We start from the raw sequence: 22,472 nt of genomic DNA, 5'->3' as shown, positions 1-22,472 counted from the left end.
CATTATAAGAATACTCAGTTCTGTGTGGCATACATACTGTAAGGACATTAAAAAGTTGATGTCGTTTCCAGAACGTGTTGATCAGAGTGGGGAGGGCAATACTTGGATATCATGTCCTAGAGCCATCATGGAAGGAATTGGGAATATTTAACCAATGGAAGACTAAGGGGAGGCATGGTGGTTGCCTTCAAATCTGAAGGTATTTTTTGAACAGGATAGAAAATTTATATTTATTCCATGGGTTGGACGAGAAGCAAAGAACCAACGAAGGTGCAAGGAAACAAAGTGAGCTTACTACAAAGGAAATTAAGAAGTCAGACTGACCGATGGTGTTATGGGAGGCCTTGGGAGGAAATGACCATTACTTTTCTCCAGTGGTAGAGATCAAGTTGGACCTACTGACTTGCATTCTTTCAGGGCCACTCCCAATGTTGCTGCCTCTGAAGTCTCTTTCCCTCTGCAGAACATTTCCTTTCTTATTTGTTTTAGACCTCCCAGCACCATACACAGCATCGGGCTATTGTGGGTATTAGTACGTTGTGGATGAAAACGTGGAGCTGGGCAGCGGACAGTCCTGGGCTCTCAGATAACAGCGTCCAGCAGAACTAAGAACAACCTGTTTCATTCCCTCCACTATGCTCTTTATTTATTTCTGCTCTGAGTAGCTAACTGTAGAAAAAAACTTGTTCTAAATTGTGTAAGGACAAAAGATATTTCGCTGTTTATACCCAGAAAAGCATTTTTTCCCCCTGTAATTTGAAGTTTTAATCATAGATACCGCTGACATTGAGGCAAAATAGCTTGGTTCACCGGGGAGTGTTTTGAAACTTTTAAAATGATCAGGAAACTGTCAAATCATGGGGAATCGAGTTATTTATGAAGAAAAATTATTATTTTTAAAATTGGAATATTAAAAAAAAGAAATAAGTAAATGAAAATGATGCTATCAAAGTTTTAAACAAATGTCTGTTTTCCAGTAGCAATAGATTTTGAGATGCAGTAGGTTGGATGTCACTGAGTAATATCCCCCTTTGTTATTGTGTTCCATTAGGCTGATTCGAAAGTCATTGAGAAGTGGATGGAGGGTGCGAAAGACTTCTTAATGGAAGAGCAGGCTGTCCAGGGAGATGCTGAAGGGCTACAAAGGCAGCTTGACCAATGCTCGGTGAGCCCTGCTGACCTAGGGGACCTGCTGTTATAAATAACATGTTCTTCTTTTCCTTTATTATCTGCGGCTATTATTAACATTGTTAGAATATGATATGACAGTACACTGAGATAAAACATCTTTCATTATAAAGCTTTCTTTGCTTTAGAGTTAATAAAAAGTGACTGATTATTTTTATTTTATTTTTGGCCATGGTTATAGAAATTTGGATAGAGAGAACAAGAGCTGCCGTTTTATGCCACGATGACAATCTTAGTGTCATAATTACCAATTGCATATCGCTCTTATTGTGCCACATGGTGAAGCATTAAGAAAAACATACTTAATAGTTGAAATTTCCCAGTAATACTGCATACAGTTTATATTTGGTGAAATCATTAGGCTTCTCTAAATTAAAAGTGTCATTTCCTGCTGAGAGTCAAGTATTTCCAATCTAATTTGGCAGATGTCTATATGAAGCACCCAGGTGAAATCAATTTCTTAAGGCACAATATTTCTGAAGCAGTTAAACTTTTGCGTCTCAAACATTCGTTCTTACAATATTTGCAGGGATAAAGCAAACTATAATTATGGCATACACCTCTATGGAAATGAACTCAACAAGGTCTTAATTTATGTGTTCAGGCTTTTGTTAACGAAATAGATACAGTGGAATCATCGCTGAAAAACATGAAGGAAGTAGAGACACACCTTCGAAGTTGTCCAGTTGCTGGAATCGAAACCTGGGTGCAGACCAAACTAGTTGACTACCAAACCCAACTGGAGAAATGTAGCAAGGAGGTAAGTTTTTCAGCTTTACTGTCTGTGTTTTTCAAGAGGTAGATTCCATTGATAACATTGACTGTTATAGCCCATACAGTCTGAAAACCAGAGAGCATACTAATTGTCCAGTTTGGCTCCTCAGTGGGAATGAGCTTGTTGTGCTTAGTAAAGAACAAGAAAGACACTGCAGCTGGGATTGAGTGAGCAGGGGAGGTAGTGGGCTGGAGAGCGGTGAGATGTGAGGTGGGAAGGGAGTTGGGCTGTTTATGGCCTTGGAGACAAAGGTGGGGGATTCTGTTTCAAGGATAACATCACACAGAAGGCAACTTGTAGAGTTTTGAACAGGGAAGTGACATATGATAGATCTTTTAAGATCACTCTGGATTCATCTGGAAAGGCAAGAGGTCATTGCAGCCTTAAGAGAGAATGGCTCCTGGACTGGGGAGATGGTGGTGGAGGCCATGAGAAATGTTAGGTGTGAACTGTGGTTTGTAAGTAGAGATGAGAGTGATGGAAGTGTGATATAAGAAAAAGTGAGCAGTCAAGGACAGACAGGCTAGGAATTTTGCAAAAACGTTCAGTTTGTGTGAATTGTGGTGCCATTTACTGAAACCACAGCAGAAGCTTTTGTTGGAGCAGGTGACATGATGATTTCCATCTGGAAGGGTTCAAGTCGAGATCCTTATTAGACATGCAGGTGGAGGTCTTTAGCACTTACCTCTGGAAAGAGGAAGGGGCAGAGGCCAAGGATGCTGAGAAGGGAAGGTTGGCCAGAGGAGAAACGCCAGGAGAGTGTGAGGTCCCGGAGGCGGGTGGAGAAAGCACCCCACAGAGCCAGGTGCTGGACTTGACAAATGGAGGCTTTTAAAGCCCCTGAGAAAGTGACTCTGTTGAAGTGGTTTGGAAACAGTGACATTGCAGAATGTTGAGGAGAGAACGGGAAGTGAGGAACGGGGACAGCACGTGTATAACTAGCTTTGAGACATTTTTCTATCCAAGAGAGCAGAGAAATGGGGTGGGTGAGGTGCATGGGCATCCAAAGAGATGTTTTTGTAATTTTTAAAAGAGATACTATAGGATGTTTGCATGCCGAAAAGAAGGACCTCGCCTAGAAGGAGGAAATAATGATGCAGAAGAGATTGAGGGAACATAATTTCTGAAGTGAAGTCTGTGATTATGTGTGAGAGGGAACGGGATTTACTCTCTAAGCGAAAGAATTGCTGATGCAGAGTTTCTCCATGGTAATGGGAGGGAAAGTGACTCTTCTGATTGCTTCTCTTTTGTTAGTGAAACAGCAGTGGCGTGAGGAAAGGGTTAAAAATGAGAGGAGAAAATGTGAAATACAGGAATATTTCACAGACAGTCCTGTGGATAGTATATCTCTTAATACAATGTTTTTTGGCTAATGTTTATATAAAAAATTTATATTGCATCCTTGAGTATTTTTTTTTTATGGTTTCCCCTCAAGTTGTTTAATTTGCATATGTTCAAACTGAAAGAAAAGTTGAAATAATGGTACAGGGAGCAGCCTCATAACGGTTTCTGAATTTGCCCGTTTTTAATGTTTTACCATGTTTGCTTTCTCATTTTCTCCCCTGCTCTCTTACATGCATACATACATACATGTATATTTCTTTTGTTTTTGGTTAAAAATGTACTTTTGACAAGGATTTGGAACTATCATAACACCTCACCCTTCAATGAGGACACTATTACACAAAACTGCCGCACCATGCCCATACTTAGGAAAGTATTTTATAATATCTTACTAACAAAAGCCTAGGTGGTCCTCGCACTGCCACGCCATCACAAGATGGCTGCGGGCAGGTGGGCGGGGCTTGAGGCTGCACGAGGGCGCTGGTGGGCAGTTGACCCGGAGCTGCATCAGGGAGGCCCGCAGGGCGCGGGCCGCGGGGCAGGACTCGGGGAGTCACTCCGCGGGGCTGTGGGACTCGGGACTTGGGGGAGCCCCGCAGCCCGCGGGCTAAACATCAGGGCAGAGGGCGCCGCCTCCGCTCCCCGCCCCCGGGGGAGATGAGATTCAGCTCCCGTGTCCGTGTCGGGATAAACCTGGGGTGGCGGGAGCTGCCCGCCCTCCACGTCCACCTCAGCCTTGTCCTGGGGTATGGACAGGACAGAAAACCTCCCGGTCACTGCCTGGGCCGCTCCCCTGAGCTTGTCCCCACGCAGGAGCAGTGACTTCATTTCCTGACCAGAACTGTGACCTCACTTCCTGACCGTGGGGCCCAGCAGAACGTGGAACCGTAGCCAGGCAACCCCGTTCTTAAACAGTCCCTACCCCGCTCCTTGGATGGATGGAGGTATTGCCTCGCAGGCATGTTGTGCTGTATGCCAAAGGCCCGCGGCCGCTGCTGCCGCTGGCGCCGCCTTTGGCCGTTTTCTCGGGGGAACCCGCAGGTAACCGGGGAGGCCCAGGGCGGCTTTCTTAGAGCCAGGCCACCACGCTCACCCGCCTCGCCAGCCCCGTGTGCCCCGGGGCGTCGGCCCTGCCGGGGCTGTGGCACTCCGGACGGACTCGGTGCGGGCGGGGTCCCAGGTCTCACACAGTTTCACGTGTCGAGTCACTAGTCAGCTAATAATTTAGCCAAATTCAGATTTCTCTCTAAATGTGCTATAATCGGATGCTATATGCTTGAATGGGGTTTTTGGGGTAGTAAATAAGGAAAATGGTTTCGAAGTGGCAGTGAGAAGCCAGGAAGGTGATGGATACATAGAGACAGACATAGACATAGATGTTCAAATCTATATCTGTCTGTCTCTATTTCCCTATCCACATATATACATGCACACATATGACAGTATGGAATTAGTTGTGAATTATTGCTGGTTCAAAACATGGGACTGAATGTAGGGGACATGGTTCAGTGTCCTCAGCAGGAGGCAACCCTCCAGACTATTGCATTTCATGGAGTCATAAAAAGGCTGAAGAAGTTTGAGATAAACATAATGCTGCCAAATTTTTATTTTGCTAAGAAGGGACAGGCATATGAAAGCAATCAACAAGCAAAAACCAGTCCGTGTCATCTATTCTACCTAGCCAGGATCTCATGAAAGGAAGCACACTATAATGCCAGATATTAGAAAGTTTATAATTTCAGGGGAGTTAATTACAATTTTGAGCTTTGCTTTTTCTGAAAAGTTTACTAGTGTCTTTATTTATTATTTTTTTGCATTTCTTTATGGAAACATAAAAATTATATAACTAACTAGTGTCCAGAAACTAGCAAAGAGAACGTTTTGGAAGTGGGGCCCAAGAAGTGTGTGTGTGTGTGTGTGTGTGTGTGTGTGTAGCTGATCAGGTTAAACTCTTGCTCAGCCAGGCCTTGGCCAGGCTCTTAGAGTACCAGACTGGCGTGAGATCAAAGCTCCTGTTTGACCCCTTTCTATTTTTATGACTGTGATCCGGTTGGAGAGTGGAGACAGGAAAGCCACTAAGCCATGCCCCTTACTCTCGGGAGAGCCATCTATTCCTGTCCTGGCCCTTGGTCACTATCAGCTGTGCAGCCAAGCTGCCCTGGCAGGTGATGCTGCCATGAGATTGAACTGGAGGGGGAGGGTGAATAGCGAGTGAGCATGGTCTCTGTGGACGGTATCTCTCCCCTAGTAAATGTGAGTTTGCAGTAAGAGGGAGGAGCTCTTAGGAAGTATTTTAGGTTTCTCTGAAATGTTGAAGTTATTGAACCAGGTTGAGAATAAATACCTATTTTCTCATGTAACATTTTTGTGTCTCTGTGGAATATACAAGTATAGTAAATTATCAAAACCAAAATTTTCTAGAGCAGTATTTTATGAACATCGTTAATAACAGCCTCCTCTTCTATGCTTTTAAAATTGAAATCATTACAGCGAATCTTTTTTAAAAAAATATTTTATTGATTTTTTTACAGAGAGGAAGGGAGAGAGATAGAGAGTTAGAAACATCGATGAGAGAGAAACATCCATCAGCCGCCTCCTGCACATCTCCCACTGGGGATGTGCCTGCAACCCAGGTACATGCCCTTGACCGGAGTCGAACCTGGGACCTTTTAGTCCGCAGGCCGACACTCTATCCACTGAGCCAAACCCGTTTCGGCACAGCGAATCTTGTTAAAAAGGAGAAAATGGATATTTTGGTTGCATTTAGGTTTTTTTCCTACAATAAACAATGCTACAGTAAAATTTCTTGTAACATGTGCTTTTATTGCTGTAGGTTAGGTTCCTTCATTTGGGAAGTTATGCATTTTTAAAATTATAATAGACTAGAGGCCCAATGCACGAAATTCATGCAAGAGTAGGCCTTCCTTCTCCTGGCTGCTGGCACCGGCTTCCCTCTGGCATCCGGGACCTGAGCTTCCCTCGCAGCCTGGCTTTGTCTGGAAGGTTGTTTGGAAGGATGTCTGGAAGGATGTGTGGTCTAAGTAGCATATTATGCTTTTATTATTATAGATATGTCCAGATTAGATTAATATCCAAAGTGTGAACTAGAAACACAGATATCATTATTGTTTTCATTATTGCTTATATTTTCACAGCATCAGCAGAAAGTGTGTAAAGGCTTTTATCTGAATTTTAACCGTCAGGGTCTTTGTGGAGAGTTACCACTGTGTCTTTAGCTATTAGAAACTTGACATTTACTGTATTAACACTTGTTTATTTGGCTAAATGGGCTTTTCTTTTCTAGATTTCTATTCACAAAAATAAGTTGTCTGAAAGACAGGAAAAAGTGGTGAATCTGAAGAAAGATTTGTCAGAGATGCAAGAATGGATGACCCAGGAGGAAGAAGAATACCTGGAGAGAGATTTTGAATACAAGTCACCGGAAGAACTTGAGAGTGCCGTGGAAGAAATGAAGGTGAGGCTGGGACAGTCAATGTCAGCAGGCTTTATCTCTCCCTTTAAAGTCAATCAATCACACAAACAATCATCCATCTGGCTATAAATCATGATTGTTCAATTGACCCTTGAACAACACAGGTTTGAACTGTAGGGGTCCATTTATACACAGAATTTAAAAAATAAATACTGTAAATGTATTTTTTCTTTCCTATGGTTTTCTTCATAACTTCTTTTTCTCTACCTTACATATAACATACAAAATATGTGTTCATTGACTATGTTATTCGTAAGGCTGTTTATGTTATTGGTCAACAGTAGGCTCTTAGTAGTTAAGTTTTGGGGGAGTCAAAAGCTTATCATGAATTTTGATCCGTTGTGTTGTTCAAGGATCAGTGGTACATAATCTTCCATACGAGGATTTCAAATTTAAAAAAAAGGAAGGGGAGCTGCTGTGATTCTAGTAAGGGAAGGAAGTTCAATGTGGCCCATGAGTTGAATCCATTAGGGCCCTGAGATGTTTTCTTATATTAGAATCTTGGGGAATCATAGAGAATGAGTTAAAAAAATTCAATGGCATCAATCACATTCACAATGTTGTGCAACCATCACAACTATTTCCAAAAATTTTCAGGAATAATTTTTTTTCATTAGGAACAAGAAAGACTTTCCAGTTTGCTTGGGGTTTATCCTTATTTCATCAGATGTGTTCTTCCAGTTACTACATGGGGCACACATGTATATAAGCGGTTTGTTAGAGCAGGTAGAGTTGCAGTAGGAACACTGTCAAGGGATTTAATATAGGCTGGGGCCACAGGATATATTTCCCATGAACTTACATTCCTCTGTCAGTAGTCTTGAACACTTTTTTTAAATATGATAAAAGAACTGGGCATCATTCCCAAATTTCCAACCTCACTTCAAGTCTCCTTCAGTGTCCAAGCCAAAGGAGATAGTGATTAAAGGCTATTTTAAAAAATAACATTAAGTAACACATTGAATGTTTTAGGCCAAAGTTAACTTGCCTAAAAGTGTAACTAAAGCAAAAATCTCTGTGCAGATATTTTTAAAAAAGTATTAGATTTTGCCCAGCCTGTGTGACTCAGTGGTTGAGTGTCAACCTGTGAACCAGGAGGTCACGGTTCAGTTCCAGGTCAGGGCACATGCCCAGGTTGCAGGCTTGATCCCCAGTAGGGGACTTGCAGGAGGCGGTGAATCAATAATTCTCTCTCATTATTGATGTTTCTATCTCTCCCTCTCTGAAATCAATAAAAATATATTTTAAAAAAAGGATTAGATTTCATCCTTGCATTATTATATATGACAAAGGACTTTTATTGTACTTGTATTTTCACAGAAACATCTTTCTTAGTGTAGCTTTTTTTTTTAAAAAAATTTTTTTTATTGATTTCAGAGAGGAAGGGGGAGGGAAAGAGAAAAAGAAACATCAATGATGAGAGAGAACCATTGATCAGCTGCCTCCTGCATGCCCCACACTGAGGATCGAGCCCACAACCCAGGCATGTGACCTGATTGAGAATTGAACCTTGATCTTCTGGTTCATTGGTTAGCACCCAACCATTTGGCAACACCAGCCGGGCTAGTGTAGCTTTTTTTTTTAAAGCTTTAAAAATATTCAGTATATAAGGTATTTTAAAGGTAGCCTACCACTTATTTCATTTATTTTCTTTACAGTACTGGCTTAGTAGTTTTGTGGTTTATTTAAGTCTCTAGGGATGAGAGTTTAGAAAAATGAGATTTAACACCCTCGATTGGGCAACATTCTATTTATTTTTATTTTTCCAAACAATCATTTTAATTTTAAAAACCACTGCTCTTAACTATTTTATCCAACCTAGGAAAGTTAAAACCATTAAGAACTAAAGAAAACTGAACAAGAAAGTATAAAGCTGTTTTTGGTTGATTTTCCTGAAAGTGAGACTTTATCCTAAGTGCAGAGTGGGAGTCAGGAAAGAACTATTTCTAGATCAGATCTTCCTAGTATAACTTTATCATCTTGGAAATGCTGTTCAGTATCAGAAGGCTAGATATACCGAAGTCACAGAGAGAAAAATACATTTGCATAATTTTTAAAGGACATCTCTACCATGGTGCATCTCAACTTTTATGACCATTTATTTATTTCAGTCTAATATGTTCAGAACTCTAGTGGCTAATTAAAATTAATTCACTTAGATTCTTTCATGGGCCCAGACTTTGAAAATATTTAACATCAGTAAACATAACTTAAGGATGACTTAGGTGCTAACGTTGCCTGCCGGTTATTTAAATGAAAATGTTTGTGTGGGACTGTATTTACTGAGGCATATAATGAGTGAGATTTTATAGTTAGTATTTTATTTTATTATTTTATTTTTTCAAAAAGCACTTTGTAGTGATTACCTAAATAGTGTTCTAAATTAGGTAGTTGAAATCATGTAGATGTTTTAATTTTGGTTTAGTTATTTTAGGAAAAAGAAAGACATTGGTTAGTGAGAAAGGGGGACAATTTTCATCTCTCTCCTTCCATGGAACAGAGGGCGAAAGAGGATGTGTTGCAGAAGGAGGTGAAAGTGAAGATTCTGAAGGACAACATCAAGTTAATGGCTAAAAAGGTGCCCTCTGCTGGCCAGGAGTTGACATCTGAGCTGGATGTTGTGCTGGAGAATTACCAGCTTCTTTGCAACAGAATTCGAGGAAAGTGCCACACGCTCGAGGTATGCTATTTGTTCAGGGATGTGTTTCTGAGGTTAAAACTTTATAATGTACTGACCATTTCCATTTCTTGGAAAAACTTCATTTTTTCCCAAATTCAGGATCATAAAGGAAAATAGTTCTTGGTTAATAGGTTAATACAACGAAGCAGGGATAAAAAATATAGGAGACCAAGATCTGCCCTCAATTAAGGTTCTTGGGAAAGTCATTGAACATCTTTAGACTACATTTTTTTTATATGTGAAATCAAGTTTTTCATGTCACAGGTGATCTATAGGCAGATTCTATAGATTCTAGAACAATGTACTGTGAACATCTCTTTTGTTTTGTTTTTTTCTGGTTAGTGCACAGACAGGAATCTAGTTTTAAAAATTTTTTTTATTTAGAGTGGTATCTACAGTTAGAGTCACCTGAAAGGAAGCAGAACTTGAATATGCTGTTAATTAACTGGGCATTGGGTTTAAGATGCAGATGATTCTATGAGTTTTGTTTTTTTATTTAAAATAAAATTGAGTTCTTTCTTATTTGTTTCTATATTAGTGTGACTTTTATGTCATTGAAAATAGTTTAAGAACACTTCAATTTAAATTCAGCTCACCCTCAAATAAATGATCATATTGAAGTATATCCTAAAATGGTAAACAGCACAACTATAATATTTAAACTGAACTCAACCATTACTTGCTTTTTCTGAAACCATTTTGTGGTAAAGATAAACATGGATAATTGAGACTAGTTAATAAGAAAGCTGCAACTCAAACAGAACCTCACTCTTTAATATTAACATATTATCTAATGTAAAATACAGGAGGTTACTCATTTGAGAAATTAAAATTCTGTAAACAGAACATATAGTGTTATGCATGCCTAATCTTAAGTCCTAGTGAATGATCTTGGAATTGAACTTCACTATAGTCTTATGCATGTTTTCTTCTCTGTCATAACCACCCTTGATTTTGCTCTTTTTTCTTTTCCTTTTATTTCTAGCCAAAATAACAACTAAGTCTCCCCCCATCCCTCTCTCTCTCTCTCTCTCTCTATATATATATATATATATATATATATATATAATTAAAAGATTTTTTTATTGATTTCAGAGCAGAAGAGAGAGAGAGAGAGAGAGAGAGAGAGAGAGAGAGAGAGAGAGAGAGATGGAAACATCAGTGATGAGAGAGAATCATCAATTGCTGCCTCCTACATGCCCCACACTGGGGATTGAGCCCACAATGCCCTTACCTGGAATTGAATGGTAACCTCCTGGTTCATAGGTCAATGCTCAACCACTGAGCCATGCCGCCTGGGCTACATAATGAACGGAGTCCCCAAATTATCCCAGGCTAACAAAAGACCACCATATATTGTATCATTTCTTTAAGCTGTCTTTATGATCTAGAGGTGACAATTTTATAATAAGGAATGAGGGTTTGGAATTGCTTTGAGAATTACTTTTATAGTTACTTTGAAATTAGTTTGAGAGAATTACTTTGAGAGAAGAGAAGGAAAATGCAAAAAAAAAGATATAGGTAAAAGAGAAAAGATAAGGCCTTGATATTTTAAAAATGGTAAATGAAAAAGAAGAAAAAAGGGGTTTAAAAGTGGAAATTATTTTAAAATTATGTCAGCAATTACCAAGGAATATTGGGCAGAAACAGACCAAATTTCTAAGTTAGAGTGAGAATGCCCTTCTTAGAGGATCCAAATGTATCACCTGGATTATTTTTAGGCTCCTTAAAATATATATGAAATCAGGAACTAGTTCAGACTTACAGAAGAGTAGAGGTAATACTATTAATACATCTTTTAACTATAACTAATGTTAACTTTTTGCCATATTTTCCCAGATCTCGTTTTTAAATAAAGTACATTAGTATTGTGGAACCTGTTTTCTTCTTTTCCATCCCATCTCATCTTTCTCTTGAAGTAATCATCACCCAGAAGTTGGTGTATATTCTTCCCAACCATGTTTTTATATTGGTAATATATACACCCACTTATGTCTCAGTTATCAATTGTTATGCAACAATCTCCCCAAAACGTAGTGACTTTTGAAACAGCCATTCATTATTTCTCATGGTTCTGTGGTTGAGGTGGCTCAGTGGGGTGGCTTTCTGCTCCATGTGGTCCATGACTAGCTCACTCAGGTGACTGCATTCGACTGGGGGCTCAGCGGGGACATCACGATGGCCTCTCATCCCCCAGGCCTCTCTCCACGTGATCTTCCAGTTTCACAGCTTCTCTACCGCATGGCAGCTGGCTTTTCAGAGGGAGAAAGCAGAAGCTCCCAGTCCTCTAAAGGCTTGGTCTGCAGTTTGACACAGTGTCACATCTGTAACATTCTTTTGGTCTAAGCAAGTCACAAGGCCAACCCACGTTCCAAGGCAGGAGAAAAGAATTTCACCACTTAATGAGAGTAGGGGCAAAAAAACTGTGGCCATCGTTAATCCACCATAGTCCACCCTCTGGTCATACATTAGTGACAGTCCTCCCACATGCAAAATGCACTTACACTGTCCCAGGGACTCCCCAAGGCGTGTCCAGTACAGCATCAGGTCTGAACAGCTGTGACTCTCAGGGCAGTTTCTTTAGGTGCAGGTGTGGCACCGCTCAATCTGGAGACTTGCCCATTAAAAAGATAGGTTATCACGCCCCATACACTCACATTCAAAGGTGAGCGAGACATAGGAAAACCTCAGCGGACACTCCATTCAAAAAAGTGGGGGCAGTGGAAGGTAAATAGCAGTCACTGTTAATAGTGACTGAACTGTAGTAACAGTCACTCTGAAATCTGGCCAGGGCCCCTACACCAGGGGCAGGACTGGTACTTGATTAGGGACCAGTTCTGTTTCCTGGGAATGCTGCTCATTTTTCCTTTCCCGTAAGAAATTGGGCTCTGCTTGCAGCCGAGTAGATGTCTCTGCTGCTTTCCACCTGTAGAAATTTGGGGGACCAGACACACCGTTTCTCTCTTAGTCTTATTCAAGGGCTGGCACATTGCAGCCTGAGGGTCAAATCTGGTTTGTGTCTCTTCCACTATAGCCTGTGAGCTAACAATGGTTTGTATGTTTTTCATTTTTAAAGGATTATTAACAACAAACAAAAACACACACAAAATAAACAGAAGAATCTGTGGCAGGGACCAGACTAGCTTGTGAAACTTACAATATTTACTGTCTGGCCTTTAATGGAAAAAGTCGCTGCCCCCTGACCCGGTAAACACAACTCATTTGGAGTGCGGGCTAGAACATGCCTCTCTCAGTCAGTGGATCCGAAAGAGAACCAACCGGGAGGTTCACGTGGAACTCTTTTCCCTACACTTATCAGTCAAATAAGCTCCTCTTCTGTGGGGAAGGGGCTGTTCCTCCCATAATTTTCTCCTAGGAAGTTGGGGCTATAAATTTATCCCCCTGGAATCCCTCATAGGAATGGGGAATAGTGATTGCCATTAATACAGTTAGTAAAACTCCATTTTGGCAAAATATGGTTCTTTGCATATAGAGACATGTTCATGTGAATTTAGAAAACAGTTGGAAAGAGTATACAGCAAATTGTTACGTCCATTAGCTCTGAGTTGAAATAGGATAGACCCACGGGATTCCAGTTTTCTAAATAATTGTTAAAAAGTGTTGCAATTATGAGTGCTTTTACCTTTCTAGTTTAAAAGCAAACTAATAATATATTCCTTTTGTTTTTTTGTGTGTTTTTTTTTGCTACTAATTAATTTATTTTTTACTTTTAACCAGTTCCTTGGAACTTATTTTCCTGTTAAGAGCAGCTCGCTCCTCTTTGCCTCCTGTCTCCTTCTGATTGGTCCAATGTGATTTAGTAGAGAATGAGGTTTTATTTCATTTATTTGAAATTCCAATTTCATCAGTTTCTGGATCTCCGCCTATGCTCCTGTCTAAATGCAGTGATTGTTGAGTAGAGAGAATAGGTAGCACTGTAGATACACGCATCTCTAAATGGCTGCTTGTCTAATGCACCTTCCTCCTTGCCTGCTCTAGGAGGTATGGTCTTGTTGGATTGAACTTCTTCACTATTTGGACCTTGAGACCAGCTGGCTGAACACTCTGGAAGAGCGAATGAGGAGCACAGAGGCCTGCCGGAGAAGGCAGACGCTATCAACGAGGCCCTGGAGGTGGGCATCTGCGTCCTCTGTGGTATTTCTTGTAGGGAAGTCAAATGAGTATTAAAATGAGGGACATTCTGCCTTACACCAGCAACGCATTTTCTCCCTCAGCAGTTTTCAGTGTTGCCTTCTACTGCTTGAAGTGTTTGTACCATCCTTTATATTTAGATTAATGGTGACCCACTAACTCAGTCCCCAAGTGGGTACTTGTTTGTTAATTAGTGTATTGTAGACGTCAGGAAAGCACTGGAGTGATTTTCCTGCTTCTTTTTACCAGTCCCTGGACAGAACTCTGCCTTATGTTATTAGGACAATTGCTCTCTTGTTTCTTCATAAAGTTATTTTTGCTCCTAAGATATGACAATGACTCTGTTTGCAATGGCTCCTACTGTGTTATCTTCAGATGTAACAAGTTGGAGGACAGGGTGGAGAGGGACGAGTGAGAAGGGTGGGATCCTGTTCGAGGAGCTCAACTTGAATTCCTTGAGGCCAAGAAATCCACCTGATTTTTCTTTCACGATGACTTAATAACTGTTTCTTAAATGAAATAAAATATGAAGACAATAGAGCTGCTTTAAAAAAAAAGGAGGAGGAGGCTAGGAAGAGGATAGATATGCTTTTGAAATTGTAGGGACATGTGATAATTAAGCGGATGACTGGATTGAAGGTCAGAAGTAAGTCAAAGGTGGTACCTGAATCCCAGGAACTGGATGCTCTGCTGGAGAAAAGATGTCACTTCTCAGATAAGGGAGCAGAGTGAGAGGTGAAGAGCATGAAAACAATGAAAAGCTTAATTTAAAAATGAATATTTTCCTAACATGAGAATTAAAATGTGTACATTCTAGAAATATGGAAGATGGAGAAAAGTGTAAAACACACTCTAAGATAAATACTTTTAAACATTTTGGCAAATTTCTTCCTACTTATTATTATTATTTTTTTGTTAATCCTCACCTGAGGATATTTTTTTCATTGCTTTTCAGAGAGAATGGAAGGAAGGAAGGGGGGGAGAGAAAGAGAGAGAGAGAAAGAAACATCAATGTGAGAGAGACACATCGACTGGTTGCCTGTTGCACAAGCCCCAGGGGGAGGGGGGCGGGGAGTGAACCCGCAACCCAGGTAGGTGCCCTGACCAGGAATTGAACCGCAACCCTTCGGTGCCCAAACTGACCTCTAACCACTGAGAGGCACTGGCCAGGGTTCTAATTATTGTTAATTATTGTTAATTATTGTTAATTATTGTTATTACTTTTTAACACACACACTGGAAGGTAGTACATTATAGTAACTGGATCAAAGACTTTGAAATCATAAGGAGTCAGGTTGGAATCTTAGCTCTTCTTTTTACCGTATGTATGTAGGCAAAGTACTTAAGCTTTCTGAACTTCAGTTTTCCCATCTGTAATATGAAATAATAAAATTTAACTCCAAGGTTACTTAGATTTATGTACATATAAAGTGTGTATACAAAATAGTACCTAGCTTTTTATATATGTTATAGAAATCCGAGTACCTATTTTTTGTAACATAATCAACAGTTTGAGATAATTTTGCTTTATAGTATTGTTTTCTGATTTCAAACTTTGTATCACACCATGAACATTTCCTCATGTAATTAATAATTACTAAAGTTATTTTATGAAGTTGTATTGTCATATATCATCTTTCATGCTTTCTCAATTTTATGTATTGTTTAATACCATGATGGATATTTTTGAAAATTAATTATTCCTAGTCTTTTTCTTGGGTAGAAAATGAAATTAATTGTTTAAAAAACAGACACTTTTGGATCCTTGGTACATTTTGCCTCAGTAAGTGCATGATTTCTCCCCTTCCTTCCCTGTCCAGTCTCTAGAATCTGTTTTGCGACATCCAGCAGATAATCGCACCCAGATTCGGGAACTTGGCCAGACTCTGATTGATGGAGGGGTCCTTGATGACATAATCAGTGAGAAACTGGAGGCTTTCAACAGTCGATATGAAGAATTGAGTCACTTGGTAAGAACTGGGACGTGCATGAGTGCAGACTAGGTGTTTGTGAGACGGAGCTGACTTCAAGAACTTGTACCAAGGGAAAAAGTTGGTAGCCAACATTACGGGGGTGTTGTGGGCTTTGAAATACTAGCTGAGGAAGAGTAAACCTAGCTCTATAGGCAGGCAAAACTTGATGATTAAAAAAAATCTATCTTTGAGATGGCTTCTGTTTATGAACTATTTCATTTCCTTTGAGCTATATTGTAGCTGTATATAAGAATAACTCATATTGTCCTAGTAAATACTAGACCGGCAGAATTTGACATAAGCTGTTGTGATAAAATGCCAAGCTGTCTTAGATGCATATCCAGAATGAATTGCAATGTGCATGCTCATATCAGTAAGTAGAGAAAGGAGACTGTTCTTCCCTAGGAGGGTTAGATGGATATTAGTGCTTTCAAATCCATATTCAATAATAACTGTTGATGCTGAGATCCGGAAAAGAATCAAGCTTGATTCAAAAGTGTAGCAAGTAGTGGTTTACACACATGTGCATGGAATTTGTTTTAGACTTTGGAAAAAGCTTTATATGTTCACTCTACTGATAGACGTTTGTTATATTTTATATGCTTGTTGATAGGCTAATTGCTGATTCCTGAAAAACCTTAAATTCATAATAAGTGGCAAATTCTTTGTTTAATATATTATGTAGGAAACCTTTACATTTTTATATATTGTCATTGTATGTAGAAAGAAGTAAAAACGAGTAACTCACTGCAAGATATATAAGGTACCAGAAGGACCCTTTCATTGTTATCATTGCTAGTTATTTATTCATACTGCTCACCAAAGTCTTGAACTAGAGCCTGTATTTCTTTTCTTGGTGATCAGATCATAGGGTTTTCTTATATTCAGCTATTTATGTTTGTGCTGAGAGACTAATGATTCAGTTTTATCCCCTGTGTAGGCAGAGAGCAAGCAGATTTCTTTGGAAAAACAACTCCAGGTCCTGCGGGAAACTGATCACATGCTTCAAGTTTTGCAGGAGAGCTTACGAGAGCTGGACAAGCAGCTCACAACCTACCTGACGGACAGGGTAGACGCCCTCCAAGTTCCGCAGGAAGCTCAGGTACTGCCATGGATCTGAGGTGTTTGAGTTGTCAGAAGAGCAAATGTAATTGCCTCCTCACCTGCAAGAGAACCAGCCCCTCCTGCCATCCCAAACCAGCAGTCAGTGAGAAAGGGTGACCTTGCTTTTGGGGCAGCATGTGGGTTTTGGAGTTCTCTTGGCTTGTCTGTGAAACCCTGGTAAACGATAGCTTTCTTAGCTACGAAATTGGGAAAATTCCTTTTTTACCAATAAGCAGTGAACATTAGAAATGACAAATGCAAAGACCATAGTTCGTGCACAACATACAGTAGTCCGCGTTTTTATTATTATACTGCAAACTTACTGAAACTTGAACAGGGCTCTGCATATTCTTATGTAATATATGATTATATGGAACTTAAAAAAATACAATCTTCCCCCCTTCTAATCTCTTTGTAGAAAATGCAAGCAGAGATCTCTGCCCATGAGCTAACGCTGGAGGAGTTGAGAAGAAATGCGCGCTCTCAGCCTCCGACCTCCCCGGAAGGCAGGACTGCTAGAGGAGGAAGTCAGATGGATGTCCTGCAGGTGAGAGGGGGAGCGATGTGCTGGCAGTGATTACTTGGATGCCTTTGGTCTTCTTTTTGATGTGAACAGTGAGCCGAGTGACACATTGCAGGTGCATTGCATCCCAGGCAGAGCTGCAGGAACAGATTATTGCATGCGCGGAAGATATCGAATGTGATTCTATAGTTGAGTTGAGAAGAGATAGCAAGCTAGGTTTAGAAGTTAGCTTGAAAAGTCTTCCCCCTAATGCAGAGTCCCCGTCAGTTCTGTGTGGCTAATACACCGGGCACCACTCAGTTCTTGGTGGTGGATGTGAGATTGACTTTCACTCTGAGCTCATGACAAACACTCTGAGTTCTAGGTTCCTGACTGTAGTTTTCAAATAGGTGAGAAACTTAGTGAAGTTTTAATTTCAGCGAGGCCAGCTGAGCCTTTTATTATATCTAAGACTGACACACTGAATGTCAAGTGATGTATGATCCTGGGTAACCTCGCTGAGTTCCTTTACAGAATGCTTTTATTGGTGCTTTATTTTTACAGCTTTTTAGCAGCATGTGTTATACTAATACCGTCTGTTGAGAGAGATTATCATTCTGATGTGAATTGCTTATTATTTTCATTTCTTCAAACAGAGGAAACTTCGAGAGGTATCCACCAAGTTCCAGCTTTTCCAGAAGCCTGCGAACTTCGAACAGCGCATGCTTGACTGCAAGCGTGTACTGGATGGTGTGAAAGCAGAACTGCATGTGCTGGATGTGAAGGACGTGGATCCTGATGTCATCCAGACCCACCTGGACAAGTGTATGGTGAGGGCGCTGGTGGTTAATGGGCTCACTGGGTTTTCCAGCAGCAAATATGGCTTCATCTAGCATAACATACATGGTTTGTTCAATATGTATTTGTCTCCAGCGTGCTAACAATAGGGGTGAATGATGAAAAACAGTTTATAAAATAGGAAGTGTGGTATTTTCCTCCAAAGACATTAGGAGAGATAGGGGAGATAGATAGGAGGGAGTAAAATCAATTATTACAGTGTCATGAAATTAAAAAAATGAAAAAAGGCATAAATATACATACATATATGTATATATATATATATATATATATATATATATGATTAAAAAACAAAGGAAACACTCATAATCACAGTATGATGTTAGAATATGACTAATAAACTAACCTTTAAAGGATAAATTTGAGGTAGCTAGAAGAACCATACTTAGAATGGATGTTAGGAATATTACCATGTAAAAAAATGATTCTTAGGGATACTTAAATTTTAATTTATAAAGTCTAAATCTAAAATATGAAAGAAGAAATTATACTTAGAACAGATGTCAGGGATATTATTACAGAAAAAATCATTCTCTAGGAAAATTAATTTTAAATCAAAGTTTAAACCTAAGATCTGAAAAAAAATATTTAGAAGGCCTTATTGCTATTGCAGTCTTGAATTTTAAAATTCAGTTGCTTATACATTTTAAAATGTGGCTAAGCATACACACTCTTAGAATTAGTGTTCTGCTTGAGAAGAATCATGAAGAAGCTGAAGATGACACTTGTTAAGACAAAAGTTTGGGATGAGTCCTTTGTGCTTATCAAAACTGTAATTTCCACATGTCTGTTATATACCAAAGGTTGTTTGATTACTCAAAAGCTGAAATGGGTGGAAGAATGAATAAATAGGATACATTTCTGCATGTGTGTGTGTGCATGTGTGCACACACTTATATATGTAAATATTTACTGAGATAATAGAGGTCAACAAAGCAAGCACCATTCTTGACTGTGTGTGACTTGGCCCAGTGGTCTGTTATGTGACAGAGCCACCTGAGATGTTTCAGGTCAGGATCACGATGAGTGGAGACAAGAGAACCTGCACAGAATAGTTTAAGGTAACTAAGATGAAGACAGCTCTGAATTTGACTTGATGACTAAAATTTCTTAAAGTCATATTTATCTTGACGAGTTGAGCTGTCATATATCTTTTCATTACATAAGTAATATGTACTGATGTAGTAGACTTGGTACTTCAGAATTGAAAGGAAACAAATAAGAATGCTAATATTTCCAAATTCCAATAGGCAGAAATATGTCAGAATTGGCTTTTTTCTAATAATAGCATTTAGGACTTTTAAAGTCATAATTTTGAAAATGATAGACATTCGAATTTTTAGTCCTGATATTTTCACATTTTATGTTGGAAAAATGTTCATAAACTTTCATAAATTTTTAAAATACATATCTGAGTGTGTTTTTTAAACAAGTATAAATGCCATTTGTTTGTTTTCTTCTCTGATCTAAAAAAGTTATTGCAAACTTGATGATATTTTACTCATCCTTTGAATCCAAATCGGGGAAAGATAAAGCCCTTTGATCTCCGTAGTAAAATCATAGCTGTCAATCTGGATAAGCCGTGTTCTGAAATGATTTGAGTTACTGGGTTTTCACTGTGATGTGTGCGATTTGTCTTGTTTTCTTTTTAAGAAACTCTATAAAACTCTAAGTGAAGTCAAGCTTGAAGTGGAGACAGTAATCAAAACAGGAAGGCACATTGTTCAGAAGCAGCAAACCGACAACCCCAAGGGGCTGGACGAGCAGCTGACTTCTCTAAAGGTGCTCTACAATGACCTGGGTGCCCAGGTGAGGCCAGCAACGCACCGCCACCTCTCTCTCTCTCTGTCTCTCTGTCTCTCTCTGTGTGTGTGTCTCTCTCTCTTTTGTGCATTTTAAAATTTCACTTTTGGGAGAATGCGTGTTTAAATTTTATGGTATTAATAATGTTTTCAGTGATTCCAAGAATTTTTATTAATTTTTAAATGTTTGTGCTAATATTACAGTGATTACTAGTTGTATTTATTGAAACTTATTTTTAATATTTAATCCAGATTCACTTTATATTTTCAATGACTACTGACATTTCAAAAGTAAACTTTAAAAATAATAGTCCCTGTTTAAACTCCAGTTATTGGTTTATACCAATAATAGCATTTAGGATTTTTAAAATCATAATTTTAAACATTGAATTTAAATTGATATTTAAATTGAATAGTCTACTGAAAGTGTTCAAACATCAGGGTTCTAATAAATATTATGTGACAAGAAGGTCACATTGATCGAGCAGGACTTAAAATCCTTTCAGGAAACAGCTATAATTTGAGCATTTTAGTGAATCGGTGGGGGAGTGGTGGGTCATTTACTGACTGGATCCAATAGGCTGAGTGTCTTCTCTCACGGAGAATCTCAGTCTTGAAACCAGGGAAGTAAAAAAAAAAAAAAAGTGTGGAACTGAAAACTTGGCAATATTAAAAGGCTGCGTTAGATTATATTTTAGATCCTTCTTGAGTTATTAAATAGTAACTGAGTTTCTACAAGAGCCCAGAGAAAACCAGCTAAAATGTTATCACTTTCAAACCAGTGAAAATGGGCAGTCCATATATTTCCTGGGTGTTCACTTCTGCAAGATTGGGTTGTTGATTTTGATACATTTTGATGCACTGGATCACATTTCTCAGCGCATCATTTTGATATTACACAGCTGAAGTTATTTTTGAAGCATTATATTTATTTATTGACTGGGCAATTTATGCGTGGGAATGGTGTTGCTGGTTTTTACACCAGTTCCCTAATTCGGGCTTCTGGTTCAGACCAGGCTTAATCCCATGGCTGTGTCACCTTGGTCATAGTCCTATTACAGAGGTGGTTGTGGGTTTTATTGCATAACGTGTATGATTTCTTAACACCATTTGTGAGATGTATCAAGAGCCTGGTAAATGTTACTTCAGTTCATTTTGCTTTTTTCTAAGAAAAAAATTATAAAGGGTTTTATTGCATAATCATTTACTGCATTTTTCATTAAGTGGGTAATTGTAAAAAATGATTGTGAAAATCGTGCTATTTCCCCTCAAATTGCTAGAATATAATGTTTTTTAAACAGAGTCCTTCATTGAGATGATTCTGAGCATCTTCTGTTCAAAATAGTAAAAGATACTACTTACTGATCCCTTAACTTTGTTGCAAGGATTGGGCCAAGACCTTTGTGTATGTATTTTTCTCCTTTAAAACTCATAACAACCTTTTGAGGCTCATACCTCTATCAAGGTCCCTTAGGAAGGAAGTGGCAGAGCTAAGATGAAAACCCAGGGTTGCCTGACACTTAACCACGACTGTATAGTGTCCCCTGCAGAAATGCAAGAGTGAGTAACTCTTGGTGCTAGAGATAAAGGTTGTATATCTCTTGGGGTTCAATCCGAGTCAGTTTGGATCCTCAGCGATTATCCATGTTTAGTCCTCTCTCGCTTCCCTCTTTTCAGGTGACGGAGGGAAAACAGGATCTGGAAAGAGCATCCCAGTTGGCCCGGAAAATGAAGAAAGAGGCTGCTTCTCTCTCAGAGTGGCTTTCGGTGACTGAAACGGAACTGGTACAGAAATCCAATTCGGAAGGTTTGCTTGGAGACTTGGATACAGAGATTTCCTGGGCTAAAGTGAGTCATAGTTCAGGGGGACCACCAATATCACCCCAGCGTGACCTGTGGCATTTTTGTTCAGGGCAAACTGGGTGGATGTTATTTTTCTCCATTTTATATTAAATATAGACTTTCCCTTTTTTCCATTACTTTTTCTACTTCTCTGTCCTAAGAAAAACAATAAGAATATTTTTAAAACAACTATTCCAAGAAGCTACTTTTGTCTTGATTCCAAAAATGTTGAACTCTGATCTGTCACCAACAGGCCTTCAGAGGCGTTCTGCTTATGTGGCACTTGAAAATATGATAGTTACACTTTCAAAGTTGGTGATAAGTTGGTGATTTCTTTTTGAGCATTCATTCCTCACACAGTGTTGTGCTGAATTTATTTGTTAATTCTTCTACAATAACTTTTGTACCAGTTACTAGTTTTTCTATTGCAAACCGATGTAAAGAGCACAGAGACAGAATTTTCAAAAGAATCAATGAAAGATCCAAGAGTTTTCTTTGGCTCTTTAGTTACGTTGCTATTATAGAGATTAGAGAGTGGATTTTCCAGTTCTCTTTTGAAGTGGACAAAGAAGGAATGGAATACAAAATTGTTTTGTTTTACCAAGGCATTTTATTTTCCCAAATTTATTTTCTAAGAAAGAGGCATGTATACTAGAGATAAGTCCTGAAAATAATGATCAATACTGTGACAAAAATTTCTATAAAGTCACAAGATCCGTTATGGCATCCTACACTCATGCTGGCCTGTGGGACGTGAAG

General features: G+C 39.2%; 1 protein-coding gene across 1 annotated transcript in view; it reads left to right on the top strand.

Annotated features, from left to right (window-relative positions):
• The window catches only part of UTRN (utrophin), a 433,433-nt gene that overhangs the window by 150,679 nt on the left and 260,282 nt on the right, over positions 1-22,472 (top strand). The window contains 12 exon segments of the mRNA XM_023750172.1: positions 1,052-1,165; positions 1,793-1,948; positions 6,612-6,782; positions 9,301-9,480; positions 13,480-13,570; positions 13,573-13,613; positions 15,453-15,602; positions 16,546-16,707; positions 17,128-17,256; positions 17,868-18,041; positions 19,723-19,878; positions 21,549-21,719. Of these exon segments, the coding sequence (XP_023605940.1) occupies positions 1,052-1,165; positions 1,793-1,948; positions 6,612-6,782; positions 9,301-9,480; positions 13,480-13,570; positions 13,573-13,613; positions 15,453-15,602; positions 16,546-16,707; positions 17,128-17,256; positions 17,868-18,041; positions 19,723-19,878; positions 21,549-21,719 (1,695 nt within the window).

The sequence above is a fragment of the Myotis lucifugus genome, unplaced genomic scaffold (assembly GCF_000147115.1).
Source record: "Myotis lucifugus unplaced genomic scaffold, Myoluc2.0 scaffold_11, whole genome shotgun sequence".
Taxonomy (NCBI): domain Eukaryota; kingdom Metazoa; phylum Chordata; class Mammalia; order Chiroptera; family Vespertilionidae; genus Myotis; species Myotis lucifugus.
This window is presented reverse-complemented; position numbering and strand designations above follow the sequence as displayed.